The 18,119-nt window shown below is 24.4% G+C and overlaps 1 protein-coding gene across 1 annotated transcript in view; it reads right to left on the bottom strand.

The window, feature by feature from the left end:
* Positions 1 to 16,741, bottom strand: part of LOC142224503 (uncharacterized) — a 97,411-nt gene extending 80,670 nt beyond the window's left edge. Inside the window, exons 1-2 of the mRNA XM_075294282.1 lie at positions 16,584 to 16,741; positions 837 to 1,319 (exon numbers count right to left, since the gene is read on the bottom strand). Coding sequence (XP_075150397.1) covers positions 837 to 1,171 — 335 coding nt within the window. The 5' untranslated portion in view covers positions 1,172 to 1,319; positions 16,584 to 16,741. The remainder of the gene's footprint in view (positions 1 to 836; positions 1,320 to 16,583) is intronic.
* Between the last annotated feature and the right edge of the window lie 1,378 nt (positions 16,742 to 18,119).

Here is an 18,119-nt window from a genome sequence, read left to right as displayed (position 1 = left end):
TTTCTATAGAATTAAAATTTAGACAAAATTTTCTACAGAAATTTAATTTTTAGAAAATTTTCTATAGAAATAAAATTTTGATACATTTTTACAGAAATAAAATTGTGAACAAATTTTCTACAGAAATATTTCTTTGATAGATTTTTGATAAGATTTTCTTCAAATTTTGGTAGTTTTGTTTTGGGACGATTGGTAACCGTGGTTATCATACATTGTTAAAAATCAAGCCTTGTCGGATTCTAATTTCCTTGTATAATCTTCTTTTGTTTACATTCGTTGGTCTTATAAAACAATTATAATAATTTTAAAATTTTTCTAATAATCAAATTTTAATTTTTAAAATTAAAATCTTGATAAATTAAAATTCTCCATAAAACAAAAAAAAAACACTTGTCTTCGCATTCCATTGCGTTTTATAAAATTTCCATCTTCAGCATCTAGTATCAAAAATATTTCGTTTTTATCTATTTCCTTGTCCCTAACATTTGTTTGGAATGCATTTCAGGTTTGCTGCCAACAAAAAATATATATCTGGTATTTAATCTGTAAACTATTTTATTTATTTAAGTCATACAAAAATTATCATTCTCCATCTTATCTTATTTTTTTTTTTTGAAAAATATCTATGTGTTTAACATTTGTTTTAGACCTTTTTAAGATCTATATTTTATTAATTTTTTTTTGTAAAAACCCGCAAATCATGATACAATTAAATGTTGTTTTTATTTTTTTTTTAGAAATATTTTTTTTGTTTATATTTTTAAATTTTATCTTATTCGTTTCTTGTTGTTTTTTTGTTCATATTGTTTTTAGAAATAAGATTTTTGCGCACTTACAATTCATTGTTTCCACCTCCCTGGGAAAACGATGTAGGTGACGACGATGATGGCGATGAGGTTAAATGAATGGTAGTGATGGCTCCCTGCTTGTTGCTGTTATTATTCGAAGATGATTTTGATGAGTCCAAATTAAATCCATTATCTTTTTGCACCATGTATGAAGGTAATGTATCGATATAGGCATTGGCCTGATCATTATATGATCCTAACAATTCACGATATTTGGAATAGACCAAACGTTTGAGCTGGGGATTTGGTGAGGTACTGCTGGCCGATTTCAAAGGTGATGAGGACGTTGTGGCCGTGTTACAATGTTGCAAAGTAGCAGCCATAGTTTATTGAATTTTTAATATTTAGCCGTATACGAGTTGATTTATTTTGTTTATCGGTTTATATGAAAGTTTATTTGTGTTTTGTTTTTGTGTTTGCTTTATTTGTTCACACAAATATTTTCACATTCATTGTTTTAGATTTATTCGACTGAAAATATTTTCATAAATTACATTGTTGGCTTATATGAAGCGGAAGTTTGTATTTGCTAAACAGGTGGAACCACAAGTACTTAATTATATATGATAAACTAGGAATTAAGAATAAAAGATATATGGTAATTGAGATTTTAATTTTGAATAGATGACGAAATATTTTGAAGAAAAAATTCTAAACTCTAAGGGGTCAAAAAATTTAATTTAATAATATTTATTCAAGTTAATTAAATGTATTCGAGTTTATGTTAAATAATTTTAAAATTTTAAATTTAACTTAAGATAATTTAATGTTATTTTAATTAAATTGAATTTAATTTAATTAAATTGAAATTAATTTTGGGTAGATGACGAAATATTTTGAAGAAAAAATTCAAACTCTAAGGGGCATTGAATTTAATATAATTTAATAATATTTATTAAATTTAATTAAATTAAATGTATTTGAGTTTATATTAAATAATTTTAAAATTTAATTTAAGATAATTTAATGTTATTTTAATTAAATTGAATTTAATTTGATTTAGTTCAGATTTATTTAAAAATTAATTTATTTTAAACTAATTTTGATTAAAGACATTTTGTTTTCCATTTAATTTATGTTAATTATTTAAATTTATTTAATTCCGTTTAATCTAATTAATTTGTTTTAAAACGATCTTATGTTTAAATTACATTTTTACATAACACACATTTGGCCTTAACCCTGAAATGCGCATTGTATCTTTTAAGATACAACCAGAAAAAATTTTTTCGTCTTAAAATTTTGACCGAATTGTATGAAGTCAAGTTTGTTGTATAAGGTATATCATAACGCTATTTCTAAAAAATATGTTTTTCCGGAAAATTTGTAAGTATTCTGCAGTCAAAATTAAAAATCGAATTTTGACCAAAAATTCAAAAAAAAAAAAAAAATGAAAATTAAATAATATTTACCAGAGATGAAAGTAATGTTGGTAAAAAAAAAATTGTGTAGTGTAAAAATATCTCTATTCTCTATCCTTTAGTAAATTCAAATTGTTTATTTGTAAATAAAAACTTAGATTAATGGACACTGTAGGTGTTAAAATACTACCACAACATATTTTTTTTAAATGTGTTATGCAGATGTTTATATTCAATATACATATTTTTTCGGAGGAATATGTGATCTTGTGCATTTATGGGTTAATTAACATACATTTGTAATTCCAAATTTAATTAAATAAATGTTAATTTAATGTATTTTAGTCTTTTTTCGTTATTTTATTTAGTGTATTTTCGTTGTTTTATTTAGTTAAAATGAAAATAATTTATTATAGTTTCTTTTATTAAAGATTTGTTTTTTTTTTTAATAATTTAAAGTATTGTAGTTTATTTTTGTTATTTTATTTAGTTTAATTGAATAGTAAAAAATATAGCTTTTTTTATTAAAGATTAAAGATTTTTATGTTAGTGTATTTGTTTTTAATTTAATCGAACGAATTTAATTTCATTTCATTAAATTAATTATGTTCATTGGCTTTATGTACAACAATTGTCCATTAATTACATTTAATTTTAATTTAATTTTATTTAACCATATATATTTTAATTCAATTTACTTGAATGTAGATATTTGAAAACATTTTAACACATTTAATTTAATTAAATATTAATTTAATTAAGTTTACGTTTAATTTAATTCAGTTTATTTGTATGATATTTATAAAATTATTTATAAAGGAGTGTAATTTAATTTTACTTTATTTAGTCTAATTTAATTTTATTATTTTTAATTAAATTAATTTTTTCCAATTAACATTTATTTTAAATAAAACAATTTTACTTTATATAGATTTTGTATTTGAGTGAAAATAATTTTATATAATTTATTTATGCTTCAATTTATGTTTAGTTTAATTTTCAATTTATGTATAGTTTAATTTTTCATTTATTTGATTTCATATATTTATTTATTTAATTTTCCTAATACAAAAACATAAATGTCTTATAAAATGAAAATATTTTTTGCTGTAATTTTAATTTAATGTAACTAATATTGTTAACTGGGAGTTAAAAATAAAAAGAAATTTGGTAAATGAAATTTTAATTTTCGTTATATGATAAAACATTTTGGAGAATTATTTAATTGATTTTTTTTAATAATTTTAATTTTTTAGTTAATTTCAGTTTAATTTGTTTTAGTTATTTAAAATTTTATTCTAAATTAGCGAAATTAGTTTTTCATTTTATTTAGGTTACTGCAATTTTATTTAACTTTAATTAATATAATTTGATTTAATTAAATTTATTTATTTAAAAAGACCTTTGTTTTAATTTATTTTTTTCGATTAAACAACTTTAATATTCTTTAATTTATATTTAATTCAATATATTTTTGTTACACTTATAATTTTTATATGCATATATTATTTAATTTAAAATTATTTTAATAAAATTAAAATTAATTTAATGTAAAATTATTTTAATTAAATTATATTTAATATAAATTAATTTTGTAATTCTGTATAACTTTATTTAATTTTTATTCATTTAAATTAATATTTTCCAATGTTGTTTTAGCTTATTTAAATTTTTTGCATGAAAAATGTTCACATTCACACAATTTTTTTTCGGATTCAATCACGGAATTAATTGAACCATTTAAGTTTTTAATTGAAATGTCCTCGATCACAGAAATGATAATATCAATTAAAAAATTAATTGAAAGTTAATTAAAAAATGAATTAATACTATTAATTTTTGTGATTGATTTTTGTTTCAATTAAAAAATTTGTTAAATCAATTAAATTTGTAATTGAATATTTTTTAAAGCTCAATTAAAATTTTAATTATAAAAATTTACGTGAATTTTTTGTTTCTGTGTTAAATAAATTTTAATTTATAGTTAGGTTATAAACTTTATATTGTTATGGTTTAATTTATATTTAATTCGAGATTTCTTTTATTGTAGTTTTTACTCAATTTAACTTATTTTGTTTTAAAAAAAGTCGACAACAATTAAACCTTTAATACACCAAGTGATTCAAACATAATTTTTATTTTTTTTAACATTCAATAAAAAATGATTGGATTCCAATAGGTCGCTTTCATATTTGTATTCTTATTATTAAGAGAAAGAAGATTTTGTTTTTCTAACAGTCTTTCGCAAATTCCTGGAAATCTTCATATAAAAATTCCTCAAATATTTTCCACCCAAAAATAGTGTTCCCCCTTAAATTATGATATTTATTTGAATATAATGGGATGGTTATTGCTTAAATGGAGCTGACGATGATGACGATCATCATCTATCACATGAAACAATTGTTGGTGTTCAAACCTTTTAATCGGACAGATGGACAAAATTTATGAGTTGAAAAATTTTTGGAAATTAAAATTTTTGTTCTTCTTCATTCCCTTGCCCCTTTTTAATAACTAACATGACGGGTACAACGACAGCTACTTCAATGGTCTAGAAGGCAACCAAAACATACAAAAGGCCTATATTTCATTATATAGCACCTCTCATTCCTCTTTGTTTTTAGTGTCCCTAATATTCCCAGATACAAATAAATGGCAGCAACACGAGCTATGCTCTTGTGCATGTCCGTCCGACCATCAATTTGTCTGTCCATATCATCAAGCAATCAATACAAATTAGATGAATCATCTGGAGATCATGAGACCCTCCTGAGATTCATCGATGTGAAGCAAGCTCCACTCATCATAATCATCGCATTGTGATGGTACCTAAAATTTAATGGACAGAAATTATGACCATGACTGGCTGTGGTTGGGTCGTGTCTAAAGTCCACATATTCATCCATTAAGAAAATTTCTAAATTATTGAGAATTTATTTGTCTTTACGCTTGTGTTTTTCTCTTTTTGGTTTTAAGAAAACAGAAAAATGTGATCAAATTCATGATGAATTATTTCTTGTGGCATGACTGGATTCAGAAGTTCTTTAAATTACAATGTTACGCTTGATTAATGGTAACACTAGGCTACATGGTTTTCACGCGAAAGGGTTATTAATAAGTGGCATAATAATTTTTAAAACTTGGAACAAAAAAGTGGCACAAGCTTCCGTAGAAAAATCCAGGTCTTTAATAAAATATCCTAATTACACCCATTCCTAACTAAAATATAAATATGTGGTTGAATATTAGGATTTGATCGAAATATTTTACATACTTTCAGGCGCTCATATGTTGCTCTATTTATTTGTTAAAGCACAAATCACATCCATAATCTTTATTTCTATAGAAAATTTAGTCAAATTTTTTCTATAGGAAATTTTGTCAACATTTTATTTCTATACAAAGTTTTGTCAACATTTTATTTCTATCGAAAAATATCTAAAAAAATTATTTCTATAGAAAATTTTGCCAAAAATTTATTTCTATAGAAAATTTTGCCAAAATTTTATTTCTATAGAAATTTTTTGCAAAATTTTATTTCTATAGAAAATTTGGTAAAATTGTATTTCTATACAAAATTTTGTATCTATAGACAGTTTTGTCAAAATTTTATTTCTGTAGAAAGAAATAAAATTTTGACAACTTAACAAAAAAAAATATTACAGCATAAATCATATTAATAAAAACAAGTGTATACGGCCGTAAGTTCGGCCAGGCCGAATCCACCATGGATTGCATTGAAACTTGTAGTAAAGACTGTCATCCACAATCGAATTGCGGTAACACTTGCCGATTGCCAGGTATCTTAAAACTTCTTCATACCGTCTTCTCAATTGTAAGTTAGTCCATACGGGGTATATATTAAAAAAAAGATCGATTAAATAAGTAAATAATAAATTTTCTATAGAAATAAAATTTTGACAAAATTTCTATAGAAATAAAATTTTGACAAAATTTTCTATAGAAATAACATTTTGCCAAAATTTTCTATAGTAATAAAATTTCGACAAAATTTTATACAGTACTACAATTTTGACAAAATTTTCTATAGTAATAAAATTTTAACAAAATTTTCTATAGAAATTAAATTTTGACAAAATTTTCTATAGAAATTAAATTTTGACAAAATTTTCTATAGAAATAAAATTTTGACAAAATTTTCTATAAAGATACAATTTTGACAAAATTTTCTATAGAAATACAATTTTGGCAAAATTTTCTATAGAAATAACATTTTGACAAAATTTTCTATAGTAACTAAAATTTTGACAAAATTTTCTATAGTAATAAAATTTTAACAAAATTTTCTATAGAAATAAAATTTTGACAACATTTTCTATAGTAATAAAATGTTGACAAAATTTTCTATAGTAATAAAATTTTGACAAAATTTTCTATAGAAATAAAATCTTGACAAAATTTTCCATTGAAATGAAATTTGACAAAATTTTCGATAGTGATAAAATTTTGCCAGAATTTTTTATAGAAATAAAATTTTGACAAAATTTTCTATAGAAATACAATTTTGACAAAATTTTCTATAGAAATAAAATCTTGACAAAATTTTTTATAGTACTAAAATGTTGACAACATTTTCGATAGTAATAAAATTTTGACAAAATTTTCTATAGAAATAAAATTTTGATAAAATTTTCGATAGAAATAGAATTTTGACAAAATTTTCTATAGAAATAAAATCTTGACAACATTTTCTGTAGTACTAAAATTTTGACAAAATTTTCTATAGAAATAAAATCTTGACAAAATTTTCTATAGTAATAAAATTTTGACAAAATTTTCTATAGAAATAAAATTTTGACAAAATTTTCTATAGTAATAAAATTTTGACAAAGTTTTCTATAGTAATAAAATTTTGACAAAATTTTCTATAGTAATAAAGTTTTGACAAAATTTTCTATAGAAATAAAATTTTGACAAAATTTTCTATAGTAATAAAATTTTGACAAAATTTTCTATAGTAATAAAATTTTGGCAAAATTTTCTATAGTAATAAAAATTTGACAAAATTTTCTATAGAAATAAAATTTTAACAAAATTTTCTATAGTAATAAAATTTTGACAAAATTTTCTATAGAAATAAAATTTTGATAAAATTTTCTATAGAAATAAAATTATGACAAAATTTTCTATAGAAATACAATTTTGACAAAATTTTCTATAGTAATAAAATTTTGACAAAATTTTCTATAGTAATAAAATTTTGACAAAATTTTCTATAGAAATAAACTTTTGACAAAATTTTCTATAAAGATACAATTTTGACAAAATTTTCTATAGAAATACAATTTTGGCAAAATTTTCTATAGAAATAACATTTTGACAAAATTTTCTACAGTAACTAAAATTTTGACAAAATTTTCTATAGTAATAAAATTTTAACAAAATTTTCTATAGAAATAAAATTTTGACAAAATTTTCTATAGTAAGAAAATGTTGACAAAATTTTCTATAGTAATAAAATTTTGACAAAATTTTCTATAGTAATAAAATTTTGACAAAATTTTCTATAGAAATAAAATCTTGACAAAATTTTCCATTGGAATAAAATTTGACAAAATTTTCCATAGTAATAAAATTTTGCCAGAATATTTTATAGAAATAAAATTTTGACAAAATTTTCTATAGAAATAAAATTTTGACAAAATTTTCTATAGAAATAAAATTTGACAAAATTTTCTATAATAATAAAATTTTCTGTAGAAATAAAACTTTGACAAAATTTTCTATAGAAATAAAATTTGACAAAATTTTCTTTAGAAATAAAATCTTCACAAAATTTTCTATAGTAATAAAATTTTGACAAAATTTTCTATAGTAATAAAATTTTGACAAAATTTTCTATAGTAATAAAATTTTGACAAAATTTTCTACAGAAATACAATTTTGACAAAATTTTCTATAGTAATAAAATTTTGACAAAATTTTCTATAGTAATAAAATTTTGACAAAATTTTTTATAGAAATAAAATTTTGACAAAATTTTCTATAGAAATAAAATCTTGATAAAATGTTGTATAGTAGTAAAATTTTGACAAGATTTTCTATAGTAATAAAATTTTGACAAAATTTTCTATAGTAATAAAATTTTGACAAAATTTTCTATAAAATAAAGTTTTGACAAAATTTTCTTTAGTAATAAAATTTTGACAAAATTTTCTATAGAAATAGAATTTTGACAAAATTTTCTATAGAAATAAAATTTTGACAAAATTTTCTATAGAAATAAAATTTTGACAAAATTTTCTATAGAAATAAAATTTTGACAAAATTGTCTAAAGTAATAAAATGTTGACAAAATTTTCTAGAATAATAAAATTTTGACAAAATTTTCTATAGAAATAAAATTTTGGTAGATTATTTTTGGGGATCGGCTATATATAACTACAGAACGATATGGACCAATTTTTGCATGTTTGTTAAAGACCATATACTAACACTATATACCAAATTTCAGCCAGATCGGATGAAATTTGCTTCTCTTAGAGGCTTCACAAGCCAAATCTGGGGATCGGTTTATATGCGGGCTATATATAATTATGGACCGATTTGGACCAATTTTTGCATGGTTGTGAGAGACCATATACTAACATAATGTACCAAATTTCAACGGGATCGGATGAATTTTGCTCCTCCAAGAGGCTCCGCAAGCCAAATCTGAGCTTCGGTTTATATGGGGGGCTATACGTAAAAGTGGACCGATATGGCCCATTTGCAATACCATCTGACCTACATCAATAACAACTACTTGTGCCAAGTTTAAAGGTCGATAGCTTGTTTCGTTCGGAAGTTAGCGTGATTTCAACAGACGGACGGACGGACATGCTATGATCGACTCAGAATTTCACCACGACCCAGAATATATATTTTATGGGGTCTTAGAGCCATATTTCGATGTGTTACAAACGAAATGACAAAGTTAATATACCCCCCTATCCTATGGTGGAGGGTATAACAAGTGGCAAAAAGGCAAATAGTTGGCACCATAGACTATAGACTTTAGATAGATGATCCACTATTCTCTTTAAAAAAATGTGTCAGTTCCAAAAATTAATTTTCTGACATTTCGTTTTGATTTTTTCGTAAAGAGTCGGTCCCAAACATTAATTTTCGTGCATTTGCTTTTGTGTTGATCGTAAAGAGCAATGCTGCTCAAAATTAAATTTCGTATTTTCGCGGTTTTGGTCACAATTTTTTGTTCAAATATGAACGTTTAATATATTAATTTATTTATAAATCCTCTGGTACATCATAAACGTTCTAATTTTGTGTAAAATTGGCAAACTACAGAAAGGAAAACGAAAGAGATTGTAAGCGTGCTCTTATTTTTCTCGTTTATTCTTAATCTTCGGAACTGTCAAAAATAGTTTGACACTCATGGCTCATCTATCTAAAGTCTATAGTCTATGGTTGGCACAAACATGTAAAAATTATGACATTTAGTGAAAAAAAGTTGCCTACAAGTGTCATCGCTTGGAAAAAGTGGCAAATGTGACTCTAAAGTGGCACAAGAGTAACACTGATCACTAGCTTTATTAATGAGATTAGACAAGGATTAATAATTATATGGCGGTCCTCAGAAGCAAGGTTCGAATCCTCTACTGTCTGAGCTTAAGTTATATGATCTGTTTTTTTTACAAGTTTCTTAAATAAATTTTCCTTAGCATAAAACCTATTTTCTTCACTATACATTCATCGCCAAACAAAAGCCAATTAATATGCCCTTCTGATGATCCTCATGAATTTCTTTTGTTTCATGACAACCTCTCGTATTTGGAATTATTTTGGATGACTTTTGTTTTCTTTGACCATTTTTTATTATTTTGTTTTTTTTTTTTTCTCAAACTGATTTACTTCTTCACCATATCTTTCACACATGAAACGTAAATATTTTTTTTTTTGGTTGTATTTCAACAATGTCATTCATTTATTATTGGCAATCATCATCATCATCATCATTGGACATTGATTTCATTGCTTTGGATTTTTTGTGGTTGATTTTTGGTATGGTTTGTTTCTGCAGTTTCTTTAGTTATTGGGTCATATTTTTGGCTTATTGCGGTTTTTTATTTGTTTCACTTGAAATTTAGCCTAAGGCTATAGCGGTGAAAATAATTTTTAACGATTGTATTGTATTTTATGTAATTATCTGTGAAGATCATTGTAATCAATTAGATTTTTTTTTGGACGAGATGTAACTAACATGATGACGTGAAGAGATGTTATAAGGTAATTGAAGAAGGATTTCAAGGATAAACGGAAACTGACTCATTTGTAGGGGATTTCGCACAAGAAATTTTTTTATTTTAAATAAAATTCATAATTTTTATGCCCACCACCATAGAATGGTGACGGGGGTATAATAACATAAGTTTGTCATTTCGCTTGTAACACATCGAAATATCGATTTCCGACTATATAAAGTATACATATTCTTGATCAGGGAGAAATTCCAAGACGATATAAGCATGCTCGTCTGGCCGTCTGTCTGTCTGTTGTAATCACGCTACAGTCTCCAATAATGGAGCTATCGTCCTGAAATTTTGCTCAAACTCGTCTTTTGTCTGAACGCAGGCCAAGTTCGAAGATGGGCTATATCGGTCCAGGTTTTGATATAGTTCCCATATAAACCGATCCCCCGATTTGGGGTCTTGGGCTTCTAGAATCCGTACTTTTTATCCAATTTGCCTGAAATTGAAAATCTAGAGGTATTCTAGGACCATAAAGAGGTGTGCCGAAAATTGTGATTATCAGACCATGGTTTGACATAGCCCCTATATAGACCAGGTTTTGATATAGTTCCCATATAAACCGATCCCCCGATTTGGGGTCTTGGGCTTCTAGAATCCGTACTTTTTATCCAATTTGCCTGAAATTGAAAATCTAGAGGTATTCTAGGACCATGAAGACGTGTGCCGAAAATGGTGATTATCAGACCATGTTTTGGTATAGCTCCCTTATAGACTGATATCCCGATTTTTCTCTTGGCCTTCTAGAATCCGTAGTTTTTATCTAACTTGCCAGAAATTGGAAATCTAGAGGTATTCTAGGCATATAAAAATTTGTGCCGAAAATGGTGATTATCGGACCATGTTTTGGTATAGCCCCCATATAGACCGATCTCCCGATTTTACTTCTTGGGCTTATAGAAACCGTAGCTTTTATTCAATTTGCCTGAAATTGGATATCTAGAGGTATTCTAGGCCCATAAAGAGGTGTGCCGAAAATGGTGAGTATCGGTCCATGTTTCGGTATAGCCCCCATATAGACCGATCTCGCGATTTTACTTCTCGCGCTTCTAGAATCCGTACTTTTTATCCAATTTGCCTGAAATTGTAAATCTAGAAGTAATCTAGGCATATAAAGATGTTTCGAATATATTGTGTATCGGTACAGTTTTTGATATAGGCCCCTTATAAACCGGCCCTTCAATTTGGGTCTAGATTCTAGAACTACAAATAGATGTGCTGAATATTGTGCGTATCCCTACAATGTTTTTGGGATAGGCCCCGTTAGACCGATCTCCCGATTTAACTCCTAGGGTTTCTATCTAGTCTTCATAGTAAAATCTTACATTTATCTTCGGGAAGCGTACTGGTTGAACTGATCTGATTGGGAAAATATCTCCCATCAAATCCCCTGAAATTTTCAAAGGAAACTATTATATTTGATTCAAGGTGGAGGTTATTTAAGATTCGGCCCGGCCGAACTTACTGCTGTATATATTTGTTACTTAATAATTTTTTCATTAAATTAAGGAGGGAATATTTGAATATATTGGCCTCTCTGGTCATATTAGTGTAAATCGGTCGAAAGATATATATCGAAGCTATATCTAAATCTGAACCGATTACAATAAAATTTAGCATACGTGACTATTCTACTACTACTTGTACTTGTACAAAATTTCAAGCAAATTAATGAAAAACTCTGGCTTTTGGGGCCAAATAAGTGCATATCGGGCGAAAGATATATATGAGAGCTATATCTAAATCTGAACCGATTACAATAAAATTTAGCATACGTGACTATTCTACTACTACTTGTACTTGTACAAAATTTCAAGCAAATTAGTGAAAAACTCTGGCTTCTGGAACCATATAAGTGCATATCGGGTGAAAGATATATATGAGAGCTATATCTAAATCTGAACCGATTTCATTCAGAATCAACAGGGTTCTATTCTGACTCAAAACAGAAACTTGTGCCAATTTTGAAGTCGATTGAACTAAAACTGCGAACTGAACTTTGAGCACAAAAATGTGTTCACTGACAGACAGACGGACGGACATAGCTACATCGACTCGGAGACCAGCCCTGAACAATATTGCCAAAGACACCATATGTCTATTTCGTCTGTTTCTGGGTGTTGCAAACAAATGCATTAACTTATAACAGAGTATCCGTAAGGTATAAACAATTTCCTAATTTTAACCCCAATTAAAGCCCCAATTTTTTTGCCAACTGATTAATAATCAATGCTAACGATACAAAATCAAGAAAACGAAGAAAAATTTGTACGGTAAACTTCAGTATATGCTGCAAAGCCTCTAGATCAGTTTTAACTAAGTTTTATTTTTATTTTACCCATTTTTGTTGCCCTAAGGTGTGTTTTACGAAAAGCATCCTGACTTAAAGAAGCCTGCCTAAAGGCGGAATTAGACATTAGAGGGTTAAAGAAACAGCACCTTTGGTTTGGAATCATTACCAAAATTCTTAAGGGAAGATCCAATCCTAGGACCTACCGTGGTGCAATGGTTAGCATGCCCGCCTTGCATACACGAGGTCGTGGGTTCGATTCCTGCTTCGACCAAACACCAAATGTTTTTCAGCGGTGGATTATCCCACCTCAGTAATGCTGGTGACATTTCTGAGGGTTTCAAAGCTTCTCTAAGTGGTTTCACTGCAATGTGGAACGCCGTTCGAACTCGGCTATAAAAAGGAGGTCCCTTGTCATTGAGCTTAACATGGAATCGGGCAGCACTCAGTGATAAGAGACAAGTTCACCAATGTGGTATCACACTGGACTGAATAGTCTAAGTGAGCCTGAGCATCGGGCTGCCACCTAACCTAACCTAACCTAACCTAACCTAACCTAACCTAACCTAACATAACCTAACCTAACCTAACCTAACCTAACCTAACCTAACCTAACCTAGGATCTAAGAGAACATTTTTTATAGTGTACGAATAAATAATAAGACCATAAGTTTTAAAAAATATAATTCTTAAAGAATTTTCTCATATAATTGTGATTCCGCTTTAATTTATATTTAATAAGAATTTTTGATGTATATATCAATCAAATGCCACTACAGCCATATGTTTCATGGCATAGGAATTGTTTTTTTTTGTTTTAATGTTGGAATTTATTCCATGTTTACATTAATAATTTTTTTTTGAAATAAAAAAAAAAAATAATAAATAAAAAAATAAACGAATTTTTTTAACGAATTTTTGTGTATTTCGATAATTTTTTTTTCACCTGACTGATTAATTAAAAATATTATATTTTTTTGAAAATCTTCTCATATTGTCATTCTACCCTAATGTATATTTAATATGATTTTTTTGTATATCAATCAAATAGCCATAAAGCTCTTAAAACATTATTAAATTATTCCACGTTTAATTGAAGCCTAATTTTTCATTTAAATATCAAAACATCAATGAAATTTATTTTTTAAATTTTTTTCTTTTGGCTGATTAATTGAGAATGTTATGTTATAATTATTATTATTAATTTTATATTCATATTTATTATTATTACTAGTTATAATAATATATTATATTATTTTTCTTTGGAAATCTTCTCATATACGAATTGTGGTTCCACCCTTATATATAATTAATATGAATATGTTTTTTATATATCAATCAAATATCCATATGCAAGACCATATGTTTAATAGCATATCAATTGTTTTCTTTTTAAACTTTTGAAATTATTCCATGTTTAATTTAATTTTTTTAACCAAAATTTTAATGCACTTTTGTTTTTTTTTCATATTTTTCTCCTTGTGACTGATTAATGGCTTTAAGTACATTAAATTAAGATTTTAATAGTTTCGTGTTTTCTTGTATTATATTTGAACGAATAAGTGCACAAAAGGCCATTAATTATAAAATTTTATTGCATTAATAATATCCAAATGTAGTCATGTCTTATTAGATTTTTAATTTTTCTTTTGAACATTGAGCTGTTTTTTTTTAGATCATAGTGATATTCAGTTTTGGCATTTTCATTATGGTGTCGTTTTGGGGTTTTTTACAATTTTCATGTTCATTAAGTGTTAAATTTATGATTGTTGGTATACAAATGTTTTTGAAAATTAATAAATATTTATGTATTTATTTTATTTATATGGTTAATCACTTGTTTCTTTCATTTTTGGGGTTTAAATTTGGTGATAAACATTAGATTAAGGTTGAAGAATTCATTAAGACATCGATTATATTGCTTAAAAATGTAAATTTTTAATCTTTTAAGTTTTTGCTTAATTATTATTTTTTTTTTGTTTAATGTTTTCTTTATAAACTATGTTTGTGGTAATCGATGTATTTTGCACTATTTTTGTTAGTTCATAAATTAATTATTTTTATATTTTGAAATGTCCATGATTTACTCAACAGCTTTTTTAGACTTTATATTTCATATATAAATATTTTATATATTTTTATATTTTACCAGTTTATATTATATTTTATTGATTGTTTATTTAATTAATAATATATTTAAGTTTTTTATTTTACAATTTTATAATAACTATTTTTTATACTTTACCATAATTTGTTCAACAACTTTTGTATATTTTAAATATAAATATTTTATATATTTTATATATAAATATTTTATATATTTTATGGATTATTTATTAATGTAATGATTTATTAAAATTTTTTAGATTAAAATTTTATAACTATTTTTATAATTTTTTTACTTAAATTGCTGAAATATTTATTTAACAAGAACATTTACTTTATTTTATAATAACGACTTTGTTATAATTTATTTAATGTTTTCTATTTAAAGTTGTATTTAACAACAAAAATTTAGATTATTTTATATTTATTTCATAATTTATAATTGTTTTTTTATTTAAAGATTTATTTAACGAAAAAATTATATTAACGATTTTTTATATAAATTTTATTTGATAATTTATAATTGTTTTTTTTTATTTAAAGATTTATTTAACAAAAAAATTATATTAACGATTTTTTATATAAATTATTACTTGTTTTTTTATTAAAATATTTATTTAACAAATTTTTAGAATGTTTAATAATAGTGATTTTTTATAATTTATTTATTGTTTTTTCCTTACATCTCTTTTACTTTCACTTTGTCATAAATGTCAATTTTTTTTGTTTCATGTTTGAATATCACATAGTTTATTACATTTATATAAGATTTTTTTTATATATTTTTATAATTTTTTGTTTGTTATTTTATTAATTTTTTTTTTTTGATTAATATATAATAAAAAATATTTTTTTTATAATTTACCAAACCGTTTTTAGTTAAAGATTTATTTCACAAACAAATAGATTATTTTGTTATAACGATTTTTTAAAATTTATTGTTTTTTATTTAAAGATTTATTTAATAAAAAATTAGGCCACTAAGGCTTCCTTTTTTATTTATTAATTGTTTTTTCCTTGAATGTCTTTTAAATTTTCCATAATTATCAAATGCTTGTTGCGTTTTTGCATATCACATCATTTTTGTTACAAAAAGATTCATCATATATTTTATTAACTTTATTTTTTTAAATATTTTTGTATAATATTTGGTTTGTTGTTTTATTTAAACATTTGTTTAAAAATTTTTTCATTACTATTTTATAAAAATAGTTTATTTTTATAATTTACTAATTCTTTTTTGTTAATGATTTATTTCACAAAAAATAGAGTATTTTGTGATAATGGTTTTTAATATATAATTTATTAATTGGATTTTATTTAAACATATATTTAACAAAAAAACAAAAAAATTGACTATTCCATAATAACAATTTGTAATAATTTTGTAATTGTTTTTTAAACTATTTTATAATAAGTTAGGTTTTATAATTATTATTTGTTTTTTTTCCTTAAATCTCTTTCACTTTTCCATAATTAACAAATATTTTTGTTTCGTTTTTGAATATCACATCAAATTTTTGTTACATTATATATTTTATCACATTTATTATCATTGTGAGGGTTTTAAGTTTAAATATTTTTTATATGTATAATATTATAAATTCCCACTGTTATAAATGTTTTCCACAGAAAAATATTTACATAAATAATTATTAATTTATATAGGTTTTCTTCACTTCTTCACATTCAAATAAATAAATAAACACACCAGATATATTTCTTCTGTTCTATTTAAGAGTACACAAAAATATCAAAACAATTTCGTTATTATATTTTTTTTTTTTAATTTCCAAAACCCGGCTGATTGACTGTTTTCTTCCCGTTGTTTTCCTAAAATGTGTATATGTTTACGCATTGAGCGCTCAAAGCTTAATGGCGACACCATATGGAGACGATCACAATAATAACTACGAAGAAAATCTACGTCGACTAACTGATGGAATGACAAGCAACAACAACGATACACACATTGAAGTTGTTTTTCTCAAGCTACAACAACTGCACACAATTGCCTCGGCTCAGGCTGATCGGCTGGCTAGGTTTGTTGTTCGGGTCATACCAACAAAGCTAGTCGAAATATTTCTTATAAAAGTAGTTAGTTGGTTGATTAGTCTCAATGGGAAAATTGTCATACAGTACAGTGGGTTGGAATTGGCAACAAAATGGTATGGAATTCATTTAAAATCATGTTGAATTAAAACCAAGTAGACGGGTTCAGAAAATTTTGCCAAAATTTTATTTCTAAAGCAAAATTTGACAATATTTTATTTCTTTTGATAATTTTCAAAATTTTATTTCTATAGAAAATTTTCACAAAATTTTTTTTTCTATAGAAAATTTGGTCAAAATTTTATTTCTATAGAAAATGTAATTTCTATATGTAATTTCTATAGAAAATTTTGGAAAAATGTTTAAGTCTATAGAAAATTTTGTGAACACTTTTTATATATAGAAAATTTTGTCAACATTTTTATGTCTAGAAGCTTTTGTCAAAAATTTATTTCTATAAAAAAATTTGTAAAAAAATATTTCTATAGAAATTTTTGTCAAAATTTTATTTATGTAGAGAATTTTGTGAACATTTTATTTCCATAGCAAAATTTGTCAAACTTTTATTTGTGTAGAAAATTTTTCTCAAAATAGTATTTATATAGAAAATTTTGCAAAATTATATTTCTATAGAAAATATTGTCACAATTTTATTTCTAAAGAAAACTTTGTCAAAATTTTATTTCTAAAGAAAATTTTGTCAAATTTTTATTTCTAAAGAAAATTTTGTCAAAATTTTATTTCTATAGAAAACTTTGTCAAAATTTTATTTCTAAAGAAAATATTGTCAAAATTTTATTTCTATAGAAAATTTTGTCAACATTTTATTTCTATAGAAAATTTTTATTTCTATAGAAAATTTTGAAAAAATGTTAATATCTACAGAAAATGTTGTCAAAATTGGTATGTCTATAGAAAATGTTGTCAAAATTTTATTTCTATAAAAAATTTTGCAAAATTATATTTCTATAGAAAATTTTGTGAAGATTTTATTTCTATAGAAAATTTTGTGAAGATTTTATTTCTATAGAAAATTTTGTGAAGATTTTATTTCTATAGAAAATTTTGTTAGAATTTTTTTGATATAGAAAATGTTGTCAAAATTTTATTTATATAGAAAGTTTTTTCATCAGTTTTTTTATAGAAAATTTTGTCAAACATTTATTTCTATAGAAAAATTTGTCAAAACTGTTTT

The sequence above is a fragment of the Haematobia irritans genome, chromosome 2 (genome assembly GCF_050003625.1).
Source record: "Haematobia irritans isolate KBUSLIRL chromosome 2, ASM5000362v1, whole genome shotgun sequence".
Lineage (NCBI taxonomy): Eukaryota > Metazoa > Arthropoda > Insecta > Diptera > Muscidae > Haematobia > Haematobia irritans.
This window is presented reverse-complemented; position numbering and strand designations above follow the sequence as displayed.